We start from the raw sequence: 21,500 nt of genomic DNA on the forward strand, positions 1-21,500 counted from the left end.
TGGAACCCAAAACTCATTTCCAGGCAAAGTTCTTTTGAGAACACTGTCCATTGAGGAACTCGAGTTCCCTCTTCCACATGGTCAGGTTCAAGGTCATTCTCTTTCATATCTAAGAGACCAAGACAACAATGGACCTGCCAACAAAAACTGACTTGCATTCCAGCTGCGGCTTAGCATAAAATGTGCGATTTCTTAAAGGCTAAAATGTTTTTGTTTTTTTAATCCAATACTGATTCAGGTTGCCTTGCTTTGCTTCCTGTCAGGCCTGCTATTCCCCGTCCTCATCACTGCCTTTAATCACCGCTGTGATTGCAGACTCCATTCTCTTTCTTCTCTTCTCTTAGATCTTGTCAGGTTTCCCATTCTCAGCTTTTCCAACTCAGCAACCCTGCAGGACAGAGTAGAACCGTAGAACCACCCACAGCATTTCCCAGGATGTAAATCCTGTTGGGAGCAGCTTACCTCATCTTTTTGGTATGAAGTGTATGATGCATTCCAAGTGCCACACTTTCTGGTCTGCAGCCAGGTGCTTTAACCACGATGACACCAGGGCTCTTTATTGATAAACATGCTCAAATATTACTCGCTGTCAAGTCAGAACCAAAGCACAGCTGACCCACCTCCGGGTTTCCGAGGTTGTAAATCGCATGTGGAAAGGCTATCTTTCTCTCTCAGGGTTGTTTGCTAGTGCATTGGAACCAGCAGTTCAGTGTTTGGGTTAGCAGCCAAACTCCCTTAAGCCACTAAAGCTCCCTCAATAAAAAGTAGCACAACCATTTAAGACTCACTGTGCATTTTTGTGCATCTAAAATGATTAGAACCATTTAAAACCTGATATGTGCATTTCTGTGGCTCTAAAGATTGGCTGAATAAATGAGCCTGAATCATGTAGGTCTTAGAATATGTGTGTTGGATACGCATTATTAATGACACACGAAGTACAGAGTTCATCATTCTTAATATATGCACACTGAAGACTTGTAATTTGAGAGCTACATAGAAAACAATAGTGTACTGTTCTAATTCAATCCAGAGTATAAATGTGATTGTTGCAAGAACTGGGCAGATTGGATTTAAGAGGATTAAGTTTGGCTTTTTGAAGTAAATTCAGAAAGGAGCAAAGGAAATGACCTTCATACTGTAACAAGTCAATTCAGTTGTCCATTAAGACATCTTCATTCACTCAGCTTGTCCAAGAAGGAGTTAGGGCACCACTAAGTCCATTTTAACTGAACTCAAGCTTCTGAAGTTTGGACAAATTCTATCATGAATAGCTGTTATTTACAGAAAGTCCTATTGAAGCCTTGCTGATGTACAGACTAAAGATAAGTGTTACCTAAAGTCTCTTGCTTGGATAAAGCTAACAGTAACCCATGTGTTGGACCACTGAACTGGGAAAGTCATTCGATGTAGTGCTATCCTTGCTTGAATAAAAGCAGAAATACCCAAGTCAGTCACCCAGCCCAATCCTAATTCAGCAGTCAGCATTTTAATACCTACTTCCTTCCTCATCCCTCATGATAGTAATAGCCAATGCAGCAATGAAAACCATCAATAACCAAGATAGGCCATTTCTTATAGATACTAGCTCGACTGTTTAAATCTTAAAACTAGCTGACAGGTATAGAAAGGTCAGTAATGAAGGAGTACCCTGGGATCCCTCCACTTAATTTCACCATGAAAAATGTTCATTGATTTAAAGATTGTACCACTGAGTACAAAACATAAACTCTCCCCTGCAAGTATATTTACCAAGTTAAAATTGTGCCGCAACTGAATAGCTTTCTTTAGAATTGTTCATCAAAAAGATAGCTTTTGAAAAAGAGCCCTAACAAAGTTCAACATGTTATGTGCTGTCGAGTTGTTTGCGACTCATAGCGACCCTATGTACAACGGCCCTAACTAAACCGTTCTAGCCTATGCCAACCGCACTGCCTGACACACACCCATCCCGATTACCCCAGTCACTGAATCAATCCATCTCATAGAGGGTCTTCCCCTCTTGCGCCGTCCCTCCACCCTCCCAAGCATGATGTCCCTCTCCAAGGACGAAGCCCCAGAATGCTTGCCTCCAAGCAAGTTCAACATAGAACTGCTATGTTATGTGCCCTTGAGATGACTGTCACAGTGACTCTATGAACAGTGGATCTGACCCCTGCCCCATCCTATGTCATCCTCACCATCTCTGACATGCCTGAGCCCTTTACTACAGTAATTCTGTCAATCCATCTTGTGGAGGGTCTTCCTCTCCTTTGCTGACCCTCCACCATCCCAAGCATGATGCCATCCTCCAAGGCCTGGCCCCTCCTAACATGTCCAAGGTACGTGAGATGAAGTCTGACCATCCTAACTTCCACGGAGCACTCTGGTTTCACTTCCTCTAAGACAGGCCTGTGATATCCTACTTCATAGGGAACTGACTCTTAGTATGTTAAAAAATATGAGTCAATCTCAAAAAAAAAGAAAAAATATTGTTAAGGAAATGCAAGACTATGATTCCACTGACATGTTATCATTTACAAGCAACAATGATCTATGAGAAATGTCAGATCAATCACTGCGGGAGGAGAAACTTAACTAGAAAAGGCCATGAAGGAGGGTGACAGAATATTCTGTTTTTATTGGGGAGATTACAGAAACTCAAAACTAAACTTAAAATCGATGCATTGTTAAATGTAAATTGTATTTCAATAAACAAAAAAAAGTTTACTACTTGTCTGTTGAATCCTTAAGTTAAATATACCACTACAGAAAGCATCTAATGACTACTACCATTAAAAAAAAACAAAAAAACAATAAATATAGGCATTCAGAAAGCAGGTATGAAGTTTTAATTTACTGTAGGCATTTCAATGACCATTCTCTTTATTATATACAAACATATATGTCTACACACAAATTAATCTTTTATAAGACAGTTTTCCTACCAAGTACTGTGTACCATACCAATATTTCATTTAACAAGAATGATATAAATACCATGAACCACGATGAAATATAAATACAGAAGTTGAATACATACGCTAGAAAGTTTAAATAATAAAAAATTTAAGGCTAAATACCATGAAAGTTTACATATTCCTTACTTCTAGTTATTGTGTCACAGTGACAACCAATTACAATAAATTCACAACTGCTTTTAGATGATAGGACATTTGGATTTCTAATACCCAGCTATTCCCACTTCCACAATGATAATAACCACGCTGTGCATTTTCATAGCTATAGAGCTGATCAGTTTTTTTACTACATACCAAGTTTCTTGTGCAACAATAAGATCTGGATCACAACCAAGGGAAACCAACTATATTTACACTGTATGATGTCGATGAGGCTTTATTAAGAATATATTATACAACTCTTCTGCCCAAGAGAAGTTCAAATAGTAGCTAAAAAAGGAGTTAATTATTTGCCACTGCAGTCCACAGAGATTTCATGAAAAGACAAATTCTCTGTCAAAACATCTAGAAGTAAAATATATAGGACAGTATTTCTCCTCCAAAATATTGCCTGGGAAAAAAGTTCCAAGCAGACATAAAAAAATAAAAATAAAACTCAGTAAACAAACATTATATGATCTGAGCTGCAATCTTCCTGAGTCTATTTTCAACTGGAACAAATTTAGCAGCCAGTAATGTGTTGCTTCAGCATCCAGCCCAGAGGGAGCCCTTGAACAGTTAGTTGACATTCTACCAAAAAAGTCTGAAAGGACTCCTAAGTACTATCCAACCAACTACACAACGGAAAGCTGATGTTTTACATTAAAATCTGTATGAATATCCAACAGAGGCAGAGTCTTGTTTTTTAAACAGTGATGCTAGAATAAGCAAAGGAAATTATCTGCACAGCTGTACACAGATCACCATTTAACAAAGGATCAAAATGCCATTTGCTGCATATCAAATAAGCTCCCCAAAAAAAGCCGATATTTATTTTCATTTACTTTGATACGGCATCTAGAAGGGATTGTGTATGATTGGGGAAGACTGCTGCAAACACCACTTGATGCTATTAAGGGTTCTATCTAAGCATCAGGCATGCACAATAGTTACCTTTAAAAATTTCTCATCTATTATCTTAACACTTCTATTTATAAAGCTATAGTATGTTTAAAGCACTTAGTAATTTTTAAACCAAATGTCTTATTTGACCTAGGGAAAAAAGAAAAAAACTTCCTTCTTCTCAATATTCAATGGTTAATATTAAATCCTACTCTTCAAACTGAAACGTATTTTATATGTCTTCCCTGAAATTCCAAAAGGGATGAAAACTGTTAGCACTACTACATTAGAAAGTATGATTTCCAGCAGCAATCTCCCCACCTCACCCCTCCAACATGCCAAGGCTTTAGAGATGACACAGTAAGAACTGATGATTTCTGGCAGCTACTGTAGGCAGTAATGGTCTTTACCAGCTTCCCACTTGTATTCTGCATCTTTTTATTCCAAACTAAAGTTTTCCATTAGAAAAAAAAATGGTTTTTTTACATTTGCATCAACATAATAGTAAATAAAACAAAAAAAAGTTTTACTGTCTTCAAATGTGTGGCAAAGTAGAAAATATTTCAATTACCTCAAGACATCAGGAATGGGGAAAGCAACAGTTTGTTCTTCCATATAAGAAGCCTTTCAGTAACATTATCACAAAAGCTTACAAGTTCAGACTGCTTGGTTCTTGGTCATTTATGGCTTGAGTACTGGATTAGAAAACCATTTCAGGCAAAAATAAAATTTAGTGAATAATGCATAGATTGGAAATCAAGCACTAAATAATGCCATCATGTATACCCGAATCAGAGTGAAGAAAGGGGTCTGAAGGTTTGAATTGTAATATTCCTTCCCTTTTGTCATGAGAATATGCCTAGAAAGATTTCTGCTTTTGGCCCATTCAAGATCCCATTGTTAGGCCATCTTGATTTTCTTAGGTGTCTTGAGGCACCTTCAATAAATAGGGGAGCCTTGAGTATAGGTGTGGGAGATCCTAACTCGGCAGAATCAGACCCTCAGGGTTCTGCCACCCTAATGAAAAGTCAATCTGGACTTGCCAGAGTATCAAGTGAGTAAAGGCTTAGAATGACCCACTAGCAAGCACTGTTCTTGATAACCTTTTCCAATCTATCTGCTCTTCAGAAGTATTTTGTTTAAGAATTGTCAGGGGAGGAGTCATTCACTATTCCTGGTTTTGATATGCTCCTACAACATGAGAATTGAACTGAACAACAATTATTGTAATGTCATCTCTGTACATTCGTGCAAGCTCTTCAGGGAGACTAAGCATTTTGGAAAGACGCTCATGATCAACAGCTCCAAACTCATTGTTGCCAACGGCATGGCGAATGAGATGGGTCGCTGCGTTCTGATCCTCGAACACTGAGGACATCTTGGCTCTCCTTTCTGTCAAAAGGCCATGCATCTGTCCCAGAGTCACCTTGTAGCCACCAACAGCTATAGGCTGTTGGTGATGCATGCCAGTTAAGTACTCACCCACAATTCTAACCACATCCTGCCTATGCATGGTCTCCCACAAGCCATCAGTGGCCAACACCAGAAATTTATCCTGTGGCCTTAGGCGATGGTAAGTAACCTCTGGCTCAGCAGTGAGATAAGGAGGTGTGTAATAATTGGGAGGGATAAACTTGGTATATTCATTGTCATTCAACTGGTCTGGGCCAGATTCTATCACTCTCTTTTGAAGGTCAATGCTCCATTTGAACTTGACATCTCCAAAAGCCCTGAAAGGCATGAGCAAGCCAAGCAGCCGATCTTGTTTGACCACACTCTTGGCCTCATTCTTGGGGTGTTCCAATTTCAGCCGGTCCAGTTCGCTCTGATTCTGGGCATTGTGGTCATTAGAGAGAGTGACTGCTGACCAAGAGCCATCCTCCTCCTGCACACCCAGCATGGCTCTGCTATCCCCAGTATTGGCCACATGAAGGTCTACACCATCCACATGGGCCACACAAGCAGTGGCCCCGGAAAATGCCACTCGAAGCACCAGGTAGTTGAGGAAAGAATTGGGATCACCGACTTGGGCCTCCAAAGAGATGTCATTATCAAGCCTTTTGAAGGCATTTATTAAAGCCTCCTTAACATCAATATCAGTTGACTCTCCAGTGTTGAGGTCTATAAGCTCTTGCCAGTAAGTCCTTAAGCTGTTGAAGTACAATTTAGATGCTTCCTTACTGAAGTAATCATTAGGGTGCTTATGCCATTGGAGAATGGGTAGGAGTGCTCGCCCACTCTCCACTGCATTTTCAATCTCTAACAAGGTCTCATGGGGCAACAAAGAGACAGCAATATAATAAAAGAGTCTTTCACTGACTGCCTGGGAACATGCACAGCCTGCATGGCCATCGAAAACCCCCAAGAGCATCCCTCTGGTCTGCAGGCAGGTTGCTGCGCTTCGCCGATCCTCAATTGGTGCATTTGCAGGCAACTGGTTGCTGTCAAACCCTAGGACAGAACTGACATTTTTGCCATCAAATTCTGGCACTTTAAAACTATATTCATTAGCTTTTAGGATGCTGTTGACCTGCGGAGGTGTGAGGTAAAATTTCTGTGGCGTGGAAGCATATCTCCTTCCTTGGGTGTAATGCCACCAGTTCTCTTTCGGCCTGCAAAAGGTGGCATATGCTGGATGCGGCGTGTATCTCAGGCGACTCGGAGGAATGTGGGGTGATGAGCAGCAGAAGTGCTTGTGGTGACAGTAACACACAGTGCCATAGATTCTGCTCAGTTCACAGTTACGGATCAGGGGGAAAAACAGTTGAGTTGGTGCTGGCATGGCATCAGAAAACAGTGGTAGGCTGGAGCTTCTGACTGGGATTCCTAGACAGCAAGTTAGACAAACACATAAAAAGAAAAAGAGTTACGGCCGAGATCACCTAATCTATCATGGCTCTTAATAACTGCTTAGCTGGCAAATCTGCATCAGGGGTTTTACTAGGAGGTACTATATTTTAATATAATCAGGTACTACTTCTCTGTAAGATATATTCTATTGAATGTAACTCAATATCATGTATCAAGCCAGGCCTGAAACACAGTCTAGCTTCACTTTTCCCTTTTCTCCCACACCTTATTTCTTTGTGCAGTACAAACTGTGCCGAATGTACAATAAATTTGGTTGGGGAAAGGAAAGGAAAGGAGATGAAGGTTATATAACATTATGCAACAACAGTCTACCTGGCCAATCATCCTTTTCCCCTTATATCCTGAGAAAAGGTTGTGCATCTCCAATATCACCAAACCTTTTCCTAGTTTATAAGCATCCTGTTTCCAGACCCAAGTTGATCGCCAACATTTGATTACACAAGACTGTTTTAAAGAAGTATTAAGATACATCCCCCAAACATACGTATTTATATATTAGTTGTGATTTATATACATACCCAATGTATTACGATCGTATTCCTTATAGCATACACAGAAAATAACATTTTAATCATAAAACAGCAACAGATATTTCAGCTCTTTTCTTCCTGTACCCCAGTGGATGACGCTGCAAACTCTGTTTTTCTGAACCACTGCACGGATCTAAGGGACTCCGATCTGCCACTTACTCATCAAACCCTGCGGAGCCAACTCCCCTGCCTGAATCCCAACTTCCCAAACGTAAGTGAACAGAGCAGACAGATGCTCTCTAGGGCCTCTTTGAACATTATGTGCCTTCTTATGGTTTCTGTGAGTTTTGAAATCAAATGCAGGTTCCAGTTATTCCTTGTTTAATTTTACTGTGCCTTTTATTATTTTTTTTTAAGGACTCATCTCCCAGTAACTCTAAAATTTTGTTAATAACATAAATTATCTCCATTCTGGAATTTCACTTACTTGCTAATTTCGTCCCTGTTCAAGGAAACGCAACAAACTCAACACACTGCATGAACCAACTCATAACTGACCTTCCAGAGGGTTTTCAGAAACGGAAAATGGCACAGAAGGAGACTGCTCCTCTTTCTCTCTCAGAGTCCTTGGATTTGAATGGCCAGAGAGGCACCACCTTTGGTTAGCAGCAAAATTCCCGGTGGGCTCTGCCAACACAGCTGAAAGCTACAAAATACTGTTTTCATCTATATGGATCTCAAAGAAAGCTCTGTCTATGACATTGTCTGTAGGAAGTTGTGCTATTAACCCAAAGGTCAAAAACCCCTCTGTGGGTTCAAATTCCTTCTGTGGAAAAAGGGTGGGAAATCTCCTCCTGCCCAGTTTACAGACTTGGAAACCTGTGGTAGGTTCAGCTATGAGTCAGTTCTAATTTGATTGTGTGGAGAGAGAGAAGTAGAAGCCCTGGTGGCATAGTGCATAACACAGTATAACATACTGGGTAACCAAAAGGTCAGTAGTTCAAATCCACTGGGCACTCTGAAGGATAAAGGCGGCAGTCTCCTTTCATAGCTTTACAATCTTGGAAACACAACAGAGGGTCTCAATAAGTCAGAACTGACTCAGCACCAGTGGGGTTTGGTTCTTGGCTTAAATTAAAAAAAAAAAAAAGTTATATGCCCTAGAAAAGCAATGAATAATAATAGTCTAAAGTTTGGATTTTTCAAAGTACAGCTTTATTACCAATAAAAATTTTATTGCTCATGATGACAGTGAAAGTATTTTGCTGGGCAGTTATGTGGAAAATTTTGAGAATATGTATAATTAATTTAGATAACTTATGCAACAGGAAAAAGCCTATCTTCCTTTATTACATCTATTGCCCTTGAATCGTTAAAGTATTATCTCAAGGATTCACTTGGCCTACAGAGAAGCAAGTTTTGACAATACCTTCACATGAGAAAAACGCTGTAATAAAAAAGAATAAAGACATGAAATTGTTTAAGGTTTCTTATCAACTATGCTGTCTCAAAGCTGAAATCATTAAGGTAAAAAAAAATGTGTCATGAACGCATTAGCTATATGTTAAACTGTTTTCACATACACATATCCTTTTCCGAAAAAATCTGAAAAGTGTTCAGTGGAGAGGCAGTTGAGAGTGGAGGAAATCAAAGACACCTGCTGATGACTGATTCTTGTTTGCTTCTGTAATAAGCACTGTGTAAACAAGCCCCAAGGACCCTTTTTACAAAGGCGGACTGCACTTAGGGATTATCAGACTACAAAAGGTGATTGTCAGGTTTTTAGAAACAAGAATCAACACTAAATAAGCATCTTGAAGCACAGTACTGAAAAACAGAAATTCTAGAAGAACCAGAACTCACCAGGACTAACCACTTAAATAACAGTACTCCAAACCAAATACCTGAAAGTCATCCAAAGGTTAAATGTACATGACTAAGCCAGGAGATGTGCTCAAATGTTGAGCCACATGACACTGGCTCCCAAACATAACCGTATCACTTTTTAGGTCTGCATGCAGTAAGGATGTTACCTCATTCTGTATTCGGAATAAACCTTTCCTACTCATAAAAATGCAGCTGTATGCTACTCTTATTTAAGAGTAATTGTCTTCCCAGTTTTAGATGAGTTTGCATCTGAACTTATTTTAATTTTTTTTTTGGTATATTCTCAGTAGTGGAAAAAAAAATTAAAATTTTACAAGACACAAAGTAGTTGTCTGACTGCAATTCAGACTAAATGAAAGACTGTGTGTGTACAGGATTTGATTACATGACAACCTAATCATAGCGTAACAAATCTAGGCAACCTGTACCTTCCTGAGATTCATCTGTTTTGACATAATTTTCCTTTTGTAGTTGAACACAAAATGAATGAAATCTCCTGGCAAAAAGAACTCATAGTTCATGCATCAAGTGCTTTGAATAATGCTTTAAGTCAAACAGCACGCAATTCAAACACTCAAAAAATAAATTACATTTTTTCCTTCAAGGCAAAAATTCTCAGGACTAAAAACCAAACAAAAAACACTGTTAATTTTATCAACTCTACTTTTCTATTTTTCAGTCAACATATAGGCTGATACTATCTCAATTCTCCAATTTTCTACTTGTCTTCAAAATATAAACTCTTAGAGAAACTGGAATTCATTTAAAAACTGCTCTGCAATTAATGAGCGTCATCATCATTGGCACAAGAGATAGATTTTCTCCACCAGGCCAGTGGTACCCTCACAATGCCGGGACTTCTCAAATGCTTTCATAAAAAGTAAGCAGACATTCAAAGACTCTCAATATCCTTTCCAATAGCTTGTGATTCAACAACCAAAACCCTATGAAAGCAAAACCTTTGCTAATAAACTCGTTAAGTTAATTAAACTGATGGCTCAAAGCATTAAGAACAGCAACAAGGTACAGCTGTTAGTAAATGGAGCAGTGTCACATTTTCGAGTTCTATCTGACCACAATTTCACCAAGAAAGAAGTTCATGCCTTACGGTACCAAAATGCAGCCACATGAGACTATGCAGCATCCTGGTCTGAAGCAGATTTGCCTGATTTTGCCAATGACTACTTAAGAAAGATGCGATGCAAACAGAAACATGGACATAAGCCCTCCCTTCTTACTGATGTGCTCCGTAGCACCTGTGCCAAGAAATGTCTCCACTTCATCAATAAATTTGCGGACCAAATTAATAAGAAAACGCTGTTATGTTACTGCGCCTACTCTGGAGCTCTCTGGCTTTGCAAAGCCTTGGGAGTAAATGCAATAGGAAATGCTATACTAGTCATTAAATGTGTCAGAACTCCAGTTTATGTAATCCGATTGCATTAACTATCCTGCATGAGAGATTTCTTCGCGAATTTTTTCAGCATTTTCTAGCCACTTCACTCCAGTTATCGCAATGTGAAGGAAGAAACCAGTTTCCTTCATAGGACACCAAATATGCATCAAGCCAGCACTTGTTCGACTAGTTTCCTTTGTCCCTACCTGAAAACTGCACACCCTAAGGCATCAAAGCTACCCTGGCCCAGAACGCCTTTCTCTCCTTTTCCTATCTTCTGCATCCCTAATTCCACGTCGAACCACCTAAAGCTAGCCACACGTGAAAGCAGTCAGCATCCTTCCTGGCTACCCAAAGCAGGTGGTTAAGTGAATACCTACCAATTCGTCTGGGCCCGGGACACACACACATTCTCCTGTCATCACAACACGGAGCCGACAACATCCACAACCCGCGCGGACAGCAGCAGCGACAGCAGCACCGGCCCATTGAAAGCAAGGCAGAGATGCTCATTAGAGGAGGAGGCGGCGGCGGAGGCGGGAGCGGAGGAGGGGCGAGGGCTCGCTCCAGCCGGGTGAATGGGGCTGGGAGGGGGAAGAGGATGGAGGCGGCAGAAAGGGGTGGGGAGGAGGAGGAAACCAAACAAACAAACCCACCCCGCGGGAGCCACAGAGTCACAACCACAGCCCGGCCCGGCGGTCCCAGCGCGCCCCGGGATCGGTCCCTCCATCCAGCCCGGGCGCGCAGCCCACGGCGCTCCGCATCCGCTAGCCGCCCCACCCGGCCCCACGCGGCGCTGGCTGCGGTCCAGACATCAGGGGCCGCCCTGCGGCGGGATGCCCGCGGGGTGTCAAGTGAGTCCCGGACAAAGACCCCCCCCGCACCTGGAGCAGCACAGCCTCTCTGCAGAGCCCCCTCCCGCAGGTCCCCAAGGTGGGCCCGAGGATGACAGCGGGCGCGACGAGCCCAGCGGAGGACAGAGGGCACCCCCCACCAAGATCGCCCTGCAGCCCCCCGCGCACCTGGCGCTCTGGGATCGTCCTTCCCCCCGCCCCGGCCGCCGACGGCCCGCCCTCTGCACCTCTCGCCACCGCGACTCCCCACATGCGCGGAGCGCCCCTGTCTGGCTGCCCTCCTCATAACTTTGATCGGCTGGAAGCGAATTCGGACGGGGCGGCTGGGTGCCCGCGGCAGGGAATACGAACCGGGCTCGGCAGGGGACACGCCGCTCCTCTCCGGTGAGGCGGCAGAGGCGGTAGCCAGCACTTCCTCCACGCAGCCACACGCGACTCCCCGGAGCTCGACCCCTGGCCCCCGGCCGGCCCACTCCGCGCCCAAGTACCGCCGGGCCGCCACCCTGCCCCGCCCGCACGTTCGGGCCGGAGTGCTTCTCGCCTCCTGATTGGCTGCGCAGTGGCGGGTGGGCGGGGAGCAGGAGGGCGGGCCGCGGCCGGGAGGGCGGGGGCGGAAGAACAGCGCTGTCCCCGCCAGCTTTGTGACGTCATGGGGGTCAGACAATCCCTTCCATTCGGCGCGAGCCGACCATTGGTTCCACCGACCGGCTTCACGTGACCGCGCCCGCCCGGGTGGAAGGTGGGGCTGCGCTGCGCCGGGAGTCCGCGATCGGCAGCCGGGCGAGGTTGCCAGGTTTGGCGGCGAGCCCGGCAGAGGGAGCGCCAGGGTAGCACCAGCATCTCCACGCGCGTGGGGCGCCCGGGGTGGCTTGCTCCCCCGCCGGCTGGCCTTCCGCGAATCCCTGGCACCTCGGCGGGGAGCCAGCGGCGCAGATAGCCTGCTCTATGGGGAGCCTACGCGGTTCCTCTTCGCTGGGCCGCTTTCCAGGCTAAATACTCACCTTGCAGCTCAGCTCAGCAGAGTTAGACGGCGTGACAGCGTCAGGCTCTGTTGCTTCTGATGAGTGCTGTTTTTTCTGGACCTCTTAGGTCCTGGAGAGGAAACGCATCTTAACAGCAGCACGCGGAAGTTGTGTGAAGGAATTCTTTCCCTTTTAAAATAAGCCTTTCTCTCCTTTCCCTTGAATGGCTACAAAAGGATAGGGTGTTGCCCGCATAAATGCTAAGAACTCTGGACTTCGGGTCACAGGACCTGCATCCAAGTTAACATCCCAGTAAGTCATTCCATTCCATGAGACCAAGTCTCCCCAAGGGAACTCTGGAGATAGGCTTGATGACTAGCCTTGCAACCAGATCTGAGTCATTGAAAGTGATCACTAATAGAAGCTCCCTTGAAGGCGTCAGTCAGGTGGACCATTGCACTTGTTTGTCATGCTCCCTAGGGTTAATGTATCTACTTTAGATTTATTATATGTCCGTACATACTAGTCAATAAAGTTCACAAAGTGAGGGAATATGGCCTCCGAATAAAATTGACGATGTTAACTGACATGTTCTGTGTAGCACTATGAAGTTCTCCTTAAGCCTGGGTTTTCGGTAATAAAAACCTGTACAACAAAGAGAAAGGACCCTATCCTCCCTTATCCTAAATCGATATATAAGAATATATTGTTTTTATGTACCATTGTGGCAGAATTGACTCATTGCTGATTCTCCAGCAAATTTTCACATGTAAATCGCATGAGAGGTGATTACCAATCTTTGTCTCACAGAGCAGCTGGTAGATTAGAATTTTGTTCCCTTGACTTGGCAGAGCTGCTCCTTACCACTAGGCCACCAGAGCCCCCTTTGTAATTCATTAGTAGAGAAATTTTTTATCCCCAGTCTCCCCAAAGATTGTCTTGACTGGTCACCCTGGCTGCCTTTCCAGTTTATTATATACATCCTCTACTTTTCAAATAAACTTACTAAGCATTTTTTGTTGCTCTTTTTTTCCTGATGGTTTTAGGTATCTGGATTTTTCTGGTCTCACAGATGCAGTATAGAATGATACAGCGATAAAGAATGTAGCTGGGAGCAATAATAACTTGAAGTATTTGTCTAACAAATAATGTTGTTACTGTTAAATTGGAACCAACCCATAGCTGAGCTGACCCTCTGGCTGGTAATCACACAGGAGGAGATTGCCCATCCTTTTCCTGTGAACAAATAATAAACACTTTTTAAATTGGGGGGGGGGGAGATTGTATCTGGGGCCAGACTGTCTGGATTCCAGTGTCAGTTCTGCTGTTCACTACATGATCTTGTTGTTCTGTGTCATTAAGTTACTTGCAACTCATAGCAACCCTATGTCTAACAGCCCTGACATCTGCTCTATCCTTGTCTCTGACACATTTACCCTCATTATGCCAATCACTGAGTCAATCCATCTCCTCAAGGGTCGAGTATCATCAAGGGTCTTCTTTTCTTGTGCTGTCCCTTCATCCATTCAAGCATGATGTCCCTCTCCAAGGACTGGACCCTCCTCCAACATGCCCAAATATCAGATGAAGCCTCAGAATCCTTCCCTCCAAGGAGCAACATGGTATCACCATCTCCAGGATGAATCTGTTTGTTTTCCTGGTATTCCATGGTGTATTCAATACTCTTTTTCAACACCGCAGTTCAAAAGCATCAGTTCTCTATCATCCCTAGTCATTGTCCAGCTTTCTGATGCATAGCAAGTAATTGCAAAGACTATGGCCTGGGTCAGGCACACCTTACTCTCCAGACTGACATCATTGCTCTTCAGTACTCTGGAACGGTCAATGATAGCAGACTTCTCTAATGCAATTCAACATTTGATTTCCTGGCTGCTGGTACCAAGAGTGTCAATTGTGGAGTCAAGGAAACTAAAGCTATTAATATCAATATCTTTACCATCTAACGTACTGCTGCCAATCGGCCTATTGGTGAGAATCTTTGTTTTCTTAATGTTGAGCTTCAACTTATATTGAAGGCTGCATTCCTTGACCTTTTGCAGCTAGTGCTTCAGGTCCTCTTCAGTTTCAGCAAGCAGGGTTGTGTCATCAGCATAATGCAGGTTGTTGATCTTATGTGCTTTTAGGCAACCTCTTTCTGCTTTAGTATTGACTCATATAGTGTATAAGTAAACTGATACACATAATGTTCTCGTTAAGTAGGTGACTCCTGGTAACACTGTACATGTGGTGGTGTTAGTTGTGGTTAGTTGTGGAGCTCAGGTACAATAGAATCCCCAGAGTCAACAAGATTTTTCTTGGCTTTTCCTTAGAAGTAGACCACCAAGCCTAGGATAAGTTTGAGGTCTCTACTAAAGCCTGTTTAGCATCACAGAAACATGAAGTTTCCCCTGACAGATAAGACGTATGCTTAAGCTGCATAAGGAGAGACTGGTCCTTGAAGAAGGACATCATGCGCAGAAAGGTGGAGGGGAACAGCAGGAGAGGAAGGCCTGGATGAGATGGATTGATACAGTGTCTGGGGCAATAGGATTTGGTGTGTCAGAATTAGTGAAACTGGCTTAGGACAGGGAAGGGTCAGAGCTGCTAAACATAGGGTTGCTATGGTCACAGGTGGCTCAGCAGCACATAACAACACCATACTAAATTGGTTGTGGTTGGGGTTTTTTTGTTTTGTTGTTGTTTTTAATTTAAGCCCCTTGCTTAGAGCCAACGAGACCTCGGGGATGGTCTTTGTATTTAAAAGTTGGTTGTCATATTTTGGAGGAACATTCTTCTAATTAGTACAGCACTCTTCTATCAGTATGCTGAACTGAGCTGTCCTGGGGTTGCTGTGATGCTGAAGCTTGTGTCATTGGGGTGTCAAATGCCATAACAGTTACCCATGGTGGACATTGTTTGGCGGAGCTCCCAGTTTAAGACAGATTTGGAAGCAGGAATGCCATCCACTTCCTAAACAACATGCCTCTGGAAACTATAAATTTTTGTAAATGACAATAGTTATAAAAAGCTTCAGGCCTTTTGTTCATTGGTCGCTTTGAGTCGTGTTTGACTCAAGGGTAATCAACAACAACAACGTGCTTAAGCTGAGCTCTAGAGGCCCTAGTGGCGAGAAGCTGCACTGCAATTCCAAAGACGTGGTTTGAATGCATCAGCTTCTCTGTGGGAGAGTCATGAGCAGGCTCTTCTCATGCGATTTAACTGACTCTGAAAACCCTCGGGAGGATCAGTTATGGGTTGGTTCTGACTCGTGTGTTGGTACAACAGCAACATTGTTAAGATGAAGGAAGTAAAGAACATTCAAGCCTTGAGTTGCAATACTTAAAGATGTTATGGGCAAAAAAAAGAAAAGAAAAAAGATGCTATGGGCAGAATATAGGATGATCCAGAAAGGAGTACACAGTCACTGAACCAAAAATAATTGCCTAACAGAAGAATTTCATGAAACAGCATATGATCAAGAAGCAATGGTGATGAAGGAGGAAATTCAAGCTGCTCTGAAGGAATTGGCAAAAAATAAGGCCCCAGGAATTCAGAAAAGAACAACTGACATATTTCAACGAATAGATGCAGCCCTGTATGTGCTCATCAGGTTGTGCCAAGAAATCTGGAGGACAGCATAGAAAAGATCCATGCTTATTCCCATTCCCCCAAAAGGTAATCCAACAGAGTATGGAAATTAACAATATCACACACAAGCAAAATATTGCTGAAAATTATCCAAAAAGAACTGGAACAGTATATCAACAGAGAACTGCCAGAAATACAAACTAGGTTTAGAAGAAGATGTGGAACTAGGTATATCATTGTCAGAAGGATCTTGGCTGAGTACCAAAAGAATGTCAGTTTGTGTGTTTTGTTTTGTTTTGTTTTTTTAGGGTGAATTTTTTTTTTAATTATTTTATTCTGGTTTACATAAAAGTCCATAAAGTTCTCATACATTGTTTTTCACACTGGATCTTTCCCCTTTCCTTTATCCATCGCTCTCTTCACCCATCAAATTGTATGACCCCTTGATTAACCAGCCTCTCCTCTATGGGGTGAATTTTTAAATGTGAAATCATGGTTGCCTCTGTTTGTGTTTTATTGACTATGCAAAGGCATTTGACTGTGTGGATCACAACAAATTTTGGTAAACATTTAAAAAAATGGGAATCTTCAAGCACTTGATTGTGCTCATGTGAAATCTATACTTAGACCAGGAAGCAGCCATTCAAACAGAGCAAGCAAACTGCATGGTTCAAAATCAAGAAAGGAGTCTGTCAGGGATGTGTCCTTTCACCATACCTAAGATTCTCACCACTGGACCAATTGGCAGCATCAGGATGGATGGTGAAGAGATTGAGATTGTACACAGCTTTAGTTTGCTTGGCTCCACAGTCAACACTCTAGGCACCAGTAGCCAGGAAATTAAAAGGCGCATTGCCATGAGAAAGTCTGCTGTTAGGGACCTCTCCAAAGTACTGAAGAGCAATGGTGAGTCTCTGGAGACTAAGGTGCGTTTGATACAGGCTATGGTCTTCACAATCACTTGTTATGCATCAGAGAGTTAGACAATGAACAAAGAGGATAGAAGGAGAATTGATGCCTTTGAGCTGTGATGCTGGAGAAGACTATTGAGAATACCGTGGACTGCTAGAAAACAGATTCGTCCTGGAAAGGGTTAAACTGGGTGGCTCCTTGGAGGCAAGGATTCTGAGGCTCCGTCTAACATACTTTGGACATGTTGTGAGGAGAGACCGGTCCTTGGAGAAGGACATCATGCTTGGGAGGGTGGAGGGACGGCGCAGGAGGGGAAGGCCCTCTATGAGGTGGATTGATTCAGTGACTGGGATAATCGGGATGGGAGTGTCGGAGACAGTGCGATTGGCACAGGACACAGCAGAGTTTAGGGCTGTTGTACATAGGGTCGCTATGAGTCACAAGAGACTCGATGGCACATAACAACAACAATTCAGTCTGTATTTGAGAAGTCGGACTCTATGAAGAACAATGTGGTGTTAGGATTGGAAAAAGAGTCATCAACAACCTGTGTTATGCAGATGCTAAAACCTTGTTTGCTAAAACTGAGGAGGACTTGAGGCATTTGCTACAGAAGGTCAAGAACTGCAGTCTTTAATATGGATTGTATCTCAACATCAAGAAAAAGAAGATTCTCAGCACTGGGTCAATTGGCAGCATCATGATAAATGGAGAAGAGATTGAGGTTGTTAACAGTTTCATCTTGCTCAAGTCCACCATTAACATTCTTGGTACTAGCAATCAGGAAATAAAAAAATGAGTTGCTTCAGGAAACTGTTGTAAGGACTTCTCCAAACTGCTACGGTGAAATTATGTCAGTCTAGAGACAAAGGTGCACCTGATCCAAGCCATGGTTTTCTCAATTACTTGCTATGCATCAGAGAGTTGGATAATGACTAAGGATGACAGGGTAGGAATTGATGTTTTTGAGTTGTGGTGCTGGAGAAGAGTATTGAACATACCATGGACTGCTGAGAGAACAAACAGGTGTGTGTCCTGAAGAGAATAAAACCCGGTTGTTCCTTGAAGGCAAAGGATTATGAAGCTCTGTCTCACATACTTAGGGCTTGCTACCAGGAGAGACCAGTCCTTGGAGAAGGACATAATGCTTGGAAGTGTGGGGAGTCAGTGGAGGGGAGGAAGACCCAGATGAGACGGATTGATACAGAGACTGTGGCAATGGGGGGCAGGTGTGTCAGAGATAGTGAGATTGGTTCAAGGCAGAGTAGGGTTCATCAGGTGGCTATGAGTTGTAGTCTACTTAACAGCACATAACAACAACACAGTGCTCCATATGCATTGATTGATACTCAAACTTGAATCTTTCAGGAAAGGCAACAATTCTATCAATGAATAAACTCTGGCCTCGTTTTTAAGCATAATTATCAATATGTTGTCATTAGACAGCATGAACGGGATTCCAACTCAAAGCAACCCTGTATCAACCAGAACAAACTACCGTGTCCTTGCCATCCTCATAATCTTTGCCATGTCTGAGTCCGTTCACATAGTTGCTATGTCAATCCATCTCACTGAAGTTTTCCTCTTTATCACTCACACTCCATTTTACCAAGCATGATGTCCTTCTTCAGGGACTGGATGGTCTTGATAACACGCACAAAGTTCATGAGATCAAGTCTTGCCATATTTGCCTTCGGTTCCAGCATCCTGGCTGTACTTCTAAGACCAGGAATGTCAAGTCAAACATTCTATCTGTACTTCTTCCAAGTCTATTTGTTCATTATTTTGACAATCTATGATACATTCCATATTTTTCACCAACACCATAATTCAAGTCTAGAAATTTTACTTTGGTCTTCCAAATTCATTATTCACCTTCCATGTGCATATGAGGTGATTGAAAATACCATGGCTTGGGTCAGAGGCACCTTAGCCTCATAGTGTCATCACTGCTGTTAATATAGATATATGTCCAGATCACTCTTAGATGATTGGCCTCCAGAAAGCAGATGCCCAAGTCCAAGTGCAATATATTGTGAAGTGTTAAGAAATTATAGAGAGGAAATTCAGGGGGAGGGGGAGGTAGGGAGAAAAGTGCAACAATGAATGAATGGAAACCATAGTGTTTATAAAATTTCATTAAAATTTTAATAAAAGAAATTATAGAGAGGAAATTCAGGGGGAGGGGGAGGTAGGGAGAAAAGTGCAACAATGAATGAATGGAAACCATAGTGTTTATAAAATTTCATTAAAATTTTAATAAAAGAAATTATAGAGAGGAAATTCTTAAGACATTTGTTTTAAGTAGTTTACATAAGGAATGTCCTTACTCCTTAGCTTCTGCTTTGCATGGATAAAGAGCTACCCCAGTTAACTGAGACTGAATGGATTTTTATTTTATGAGTTTCTGCCTGGAGGCCCAGAAATTAAGTTTAAACTAGCTATCTCTTGTTTTTTATCTCCAGCTCCATTTCTGTTGCTCCATTGTGATGGGAAAGCCTGCTGTTAGGGACCTCTCTAAAGTACTGAAGAGCAATGGTGTCTCTCTGGGCACTAAGGTGCATCTGATATAGGCCGTGGTCTTTGCAATCACTTGTTTTGCATCCGAGAGTTGGGAAATGACTAGGGAGGATAGAAGGAAAATTGATGCCTTTGAGCTTTGGTGTTGGGGAAGAGTATTGAGAGTACCATGGACTGCTAAGAAAACAGATTCATCCTAGGGAGGATTAAACTGGGCTGCTCCTTGGAGGCAAGGATTCTGAGGCTTCATCTGACATACTTTGGTCATGTTGTAAGAAGAGACTGGTCCTTGGAGAAGGACATCATAATTGGGAGGGTGGAGAGACAGCGGAGGAGAGGAAGGCCCTCTATGAGGTGGATTGATTCAGTGACTGGGGTAATCGGGATGGGTGTGTCGGAGACCGTGCGATTGGCACAGGACAGAGCAGAGTTTAGGGCTGTTGTACATAGGGTCGCTATGAATTGCAAGAGACTCGACAGCACATAAAAACAACAACATCTCTTGTTTATAAACTTTTTTCTGTTAAATGTGAAAATAAATAAAGGAGACTGTAGAGCTTACATATCCATATCAATGATCTTTTCAGTTTTCACTTTGCTAGCATATTTTTATTTCACACCTGTCTTGCCACTATTCAGAGCACTTTTTAAAAAATATGTGTACATATGTGTGTGCTTTCTGTATACATATAGCTTGTATAATAAAGCTATATTATATACATATACATACGTATATACATATATATAAATATATAAAATATAGCTGTATAAATAGCTTGTCTTTGGAAACCATGTGAACCTGGAGAAAGGACAAAAGTTATACAAGTGTCCAGGTCTTTCACTCATAGGGTCACTATAAGTCGCCTATGACTCGACTGCACTAAACAACATATGTGTATATATAGGCTCTACTGGCCTAGCATATGAGGAGTCACACTGCCAACCCATAGATTTAAACCACCAGAGAGAAAGAGAGCGAGAGAAAGAGGAGCAATCTCCTGCCATGCAATTTTCAGCCTCTGAAAGCCCACTAGAAAGTCAGTTCCAACTCCGTGGCATATAAAAACCACACACATACACACACACACACACACACACACACACACCGGAGCTCTGGTGGCTTATTGGTAAAGAATTGCATTGTCAACCAAAAGGCATGTGGGTTTAAATCTGCCAGCCACTCTGTGAGAGAAAAATGGAAGTTTCCTCCTATGTAGTTTACTGCCTCTAAAAACCCACTAGAGAGTCAGCTACAGGTCAGTTCTGACTCGACGGCACTCAACAACAAGTAATCACCTGTGTATTTATAGATCATTGCCACTGATGCTGACAGATGTGTATTCACAACAAGTTCTCTTTTATTATTATTACTGTCATCATTCATATTGGTGAAGTTGTGCATGGCACCCACTTTCAGGATTGCCTTTCCTATTACCCAAAATACTAAGTATCTGCTCTATCTCATAGTGATAACCTCAACCCTGATATCCACCGAAGAATGTTGATTTTTATGTTTACCTGGTTTTGTCTTTTTATAAAAGTATAGTGCAATATTTGTTCTTTTGTGATTGGTTTATTTCACACAGCATAATTTCCATCAGATTTACTTACATTCTGTGGACTCATCTTTATTCACTACAGTTGTATAGCATTTTGCTGTACTACATATTGTTGATCCATTCATCCATTAGTATGAATCCAGGTTGTTCCCATCTCATGATGCTACAGTGAACATAGGTGTATATGTCTATTTGTGACACTGCTATTAGATCTCTTAGATATATCCCTAGGAGTGAGATTGCTGAATGATGGTGTATCTATCTGTAATTTTTTAGGAAGTACTAAACTATTTTCCATGATGGTTGCACCGTTTTATAATTCCATGAACAGTAAGTAAGGTTTCTAATTTTTCTACATCCTTTCCAGCATGTATTGTTTTCTATCAAGAGCACTTTTCAAATTCCCTTCTCCAGTTTGTTTGGAGGAAACCCCAACTTATTTGACCAACATAGTATTGATTCTCTATATTATCCTCCTTA

At 42.3% G+C, this 21,500-nt stretch overlaps 1 protein-coding gene across 2 annotated transcripts; it reads right to left on the reverse strand.

Moving 5' to 3' along the window:
* Positions 1-4,664: 4,664 nt before the first annotated feature.
* PDP1 (pyruvate dehyrogenase phosphatase catalytic subunit 1) lies at positions 4,665-11,898 on the reverse strand. Of its 2 annotated transcripts, XM_006884590.1 has the most exons (3): positions 11,831-11,898; positions 11,006-11,040; positions 4,665-6,827 (listed from the first exon to the last, which is right to left on the reverse strand). In XM_006884590.1, exons 2-3 carry the CDS (start codon positions 11,034-11,036, stop codon positions 5,170-5,172), a joined length of 1,689 nt encoding a protein of 562 aa, XP_006884652.1. In that variant the 5' UTR covers positions 11,037-11,040; positions 11,831-11,898; the 3' UTR covers positions 4,665-5,169. The 2 variants fall into 2 exon arrangements, with proteins under 2 accessions (XP_006884652.1, XP_006884651.1); XM_006884589.1 differs by lacking the exon at positions 11,831-11,898 and having other exon boundaries at positions 11,006-11,138.
* Between the last annotated feature and the right edge of the window lie 9,602 nt (positions 11,899-21,500).

Source organism: Elephantulus edwardii, unplaced genomic scaffold (assembly GCF_000299155.1).
Source record: "Elephantulus edwardii isolate Elephantulus edwardi_28Jun2011 unplaced genomic scaffold, EleEdw1.0 scaffold00036, whole genome shotgun sequence".
NCBI classification, from domain to species: Eukaryota; Metazoa; Chordata; class Mammalia; order Macroscelidea; family Macroscelididae; genus Elephantulus; species Elephantulus edwardii.

What these genes read in the sequence shown, in the direction of transcription:
- PDP1 (XM_006884589.1), bottom strand. Translation starts at nt 11,138, where the DNA reads ATGAGCATCTCTGCCTTGCTTTCAATGGGCCGGTGCTGCTGTCGCTGC. An exon ending in TCCCGGGCCCAGACGAATTG is followed by an intron (nt 6,828 to 11,005) that starts GTAGGTATTCAC and finishes CTTGCTGTCTAG; the next exon opens with GAATCCCAGTCAGAAGCTCC.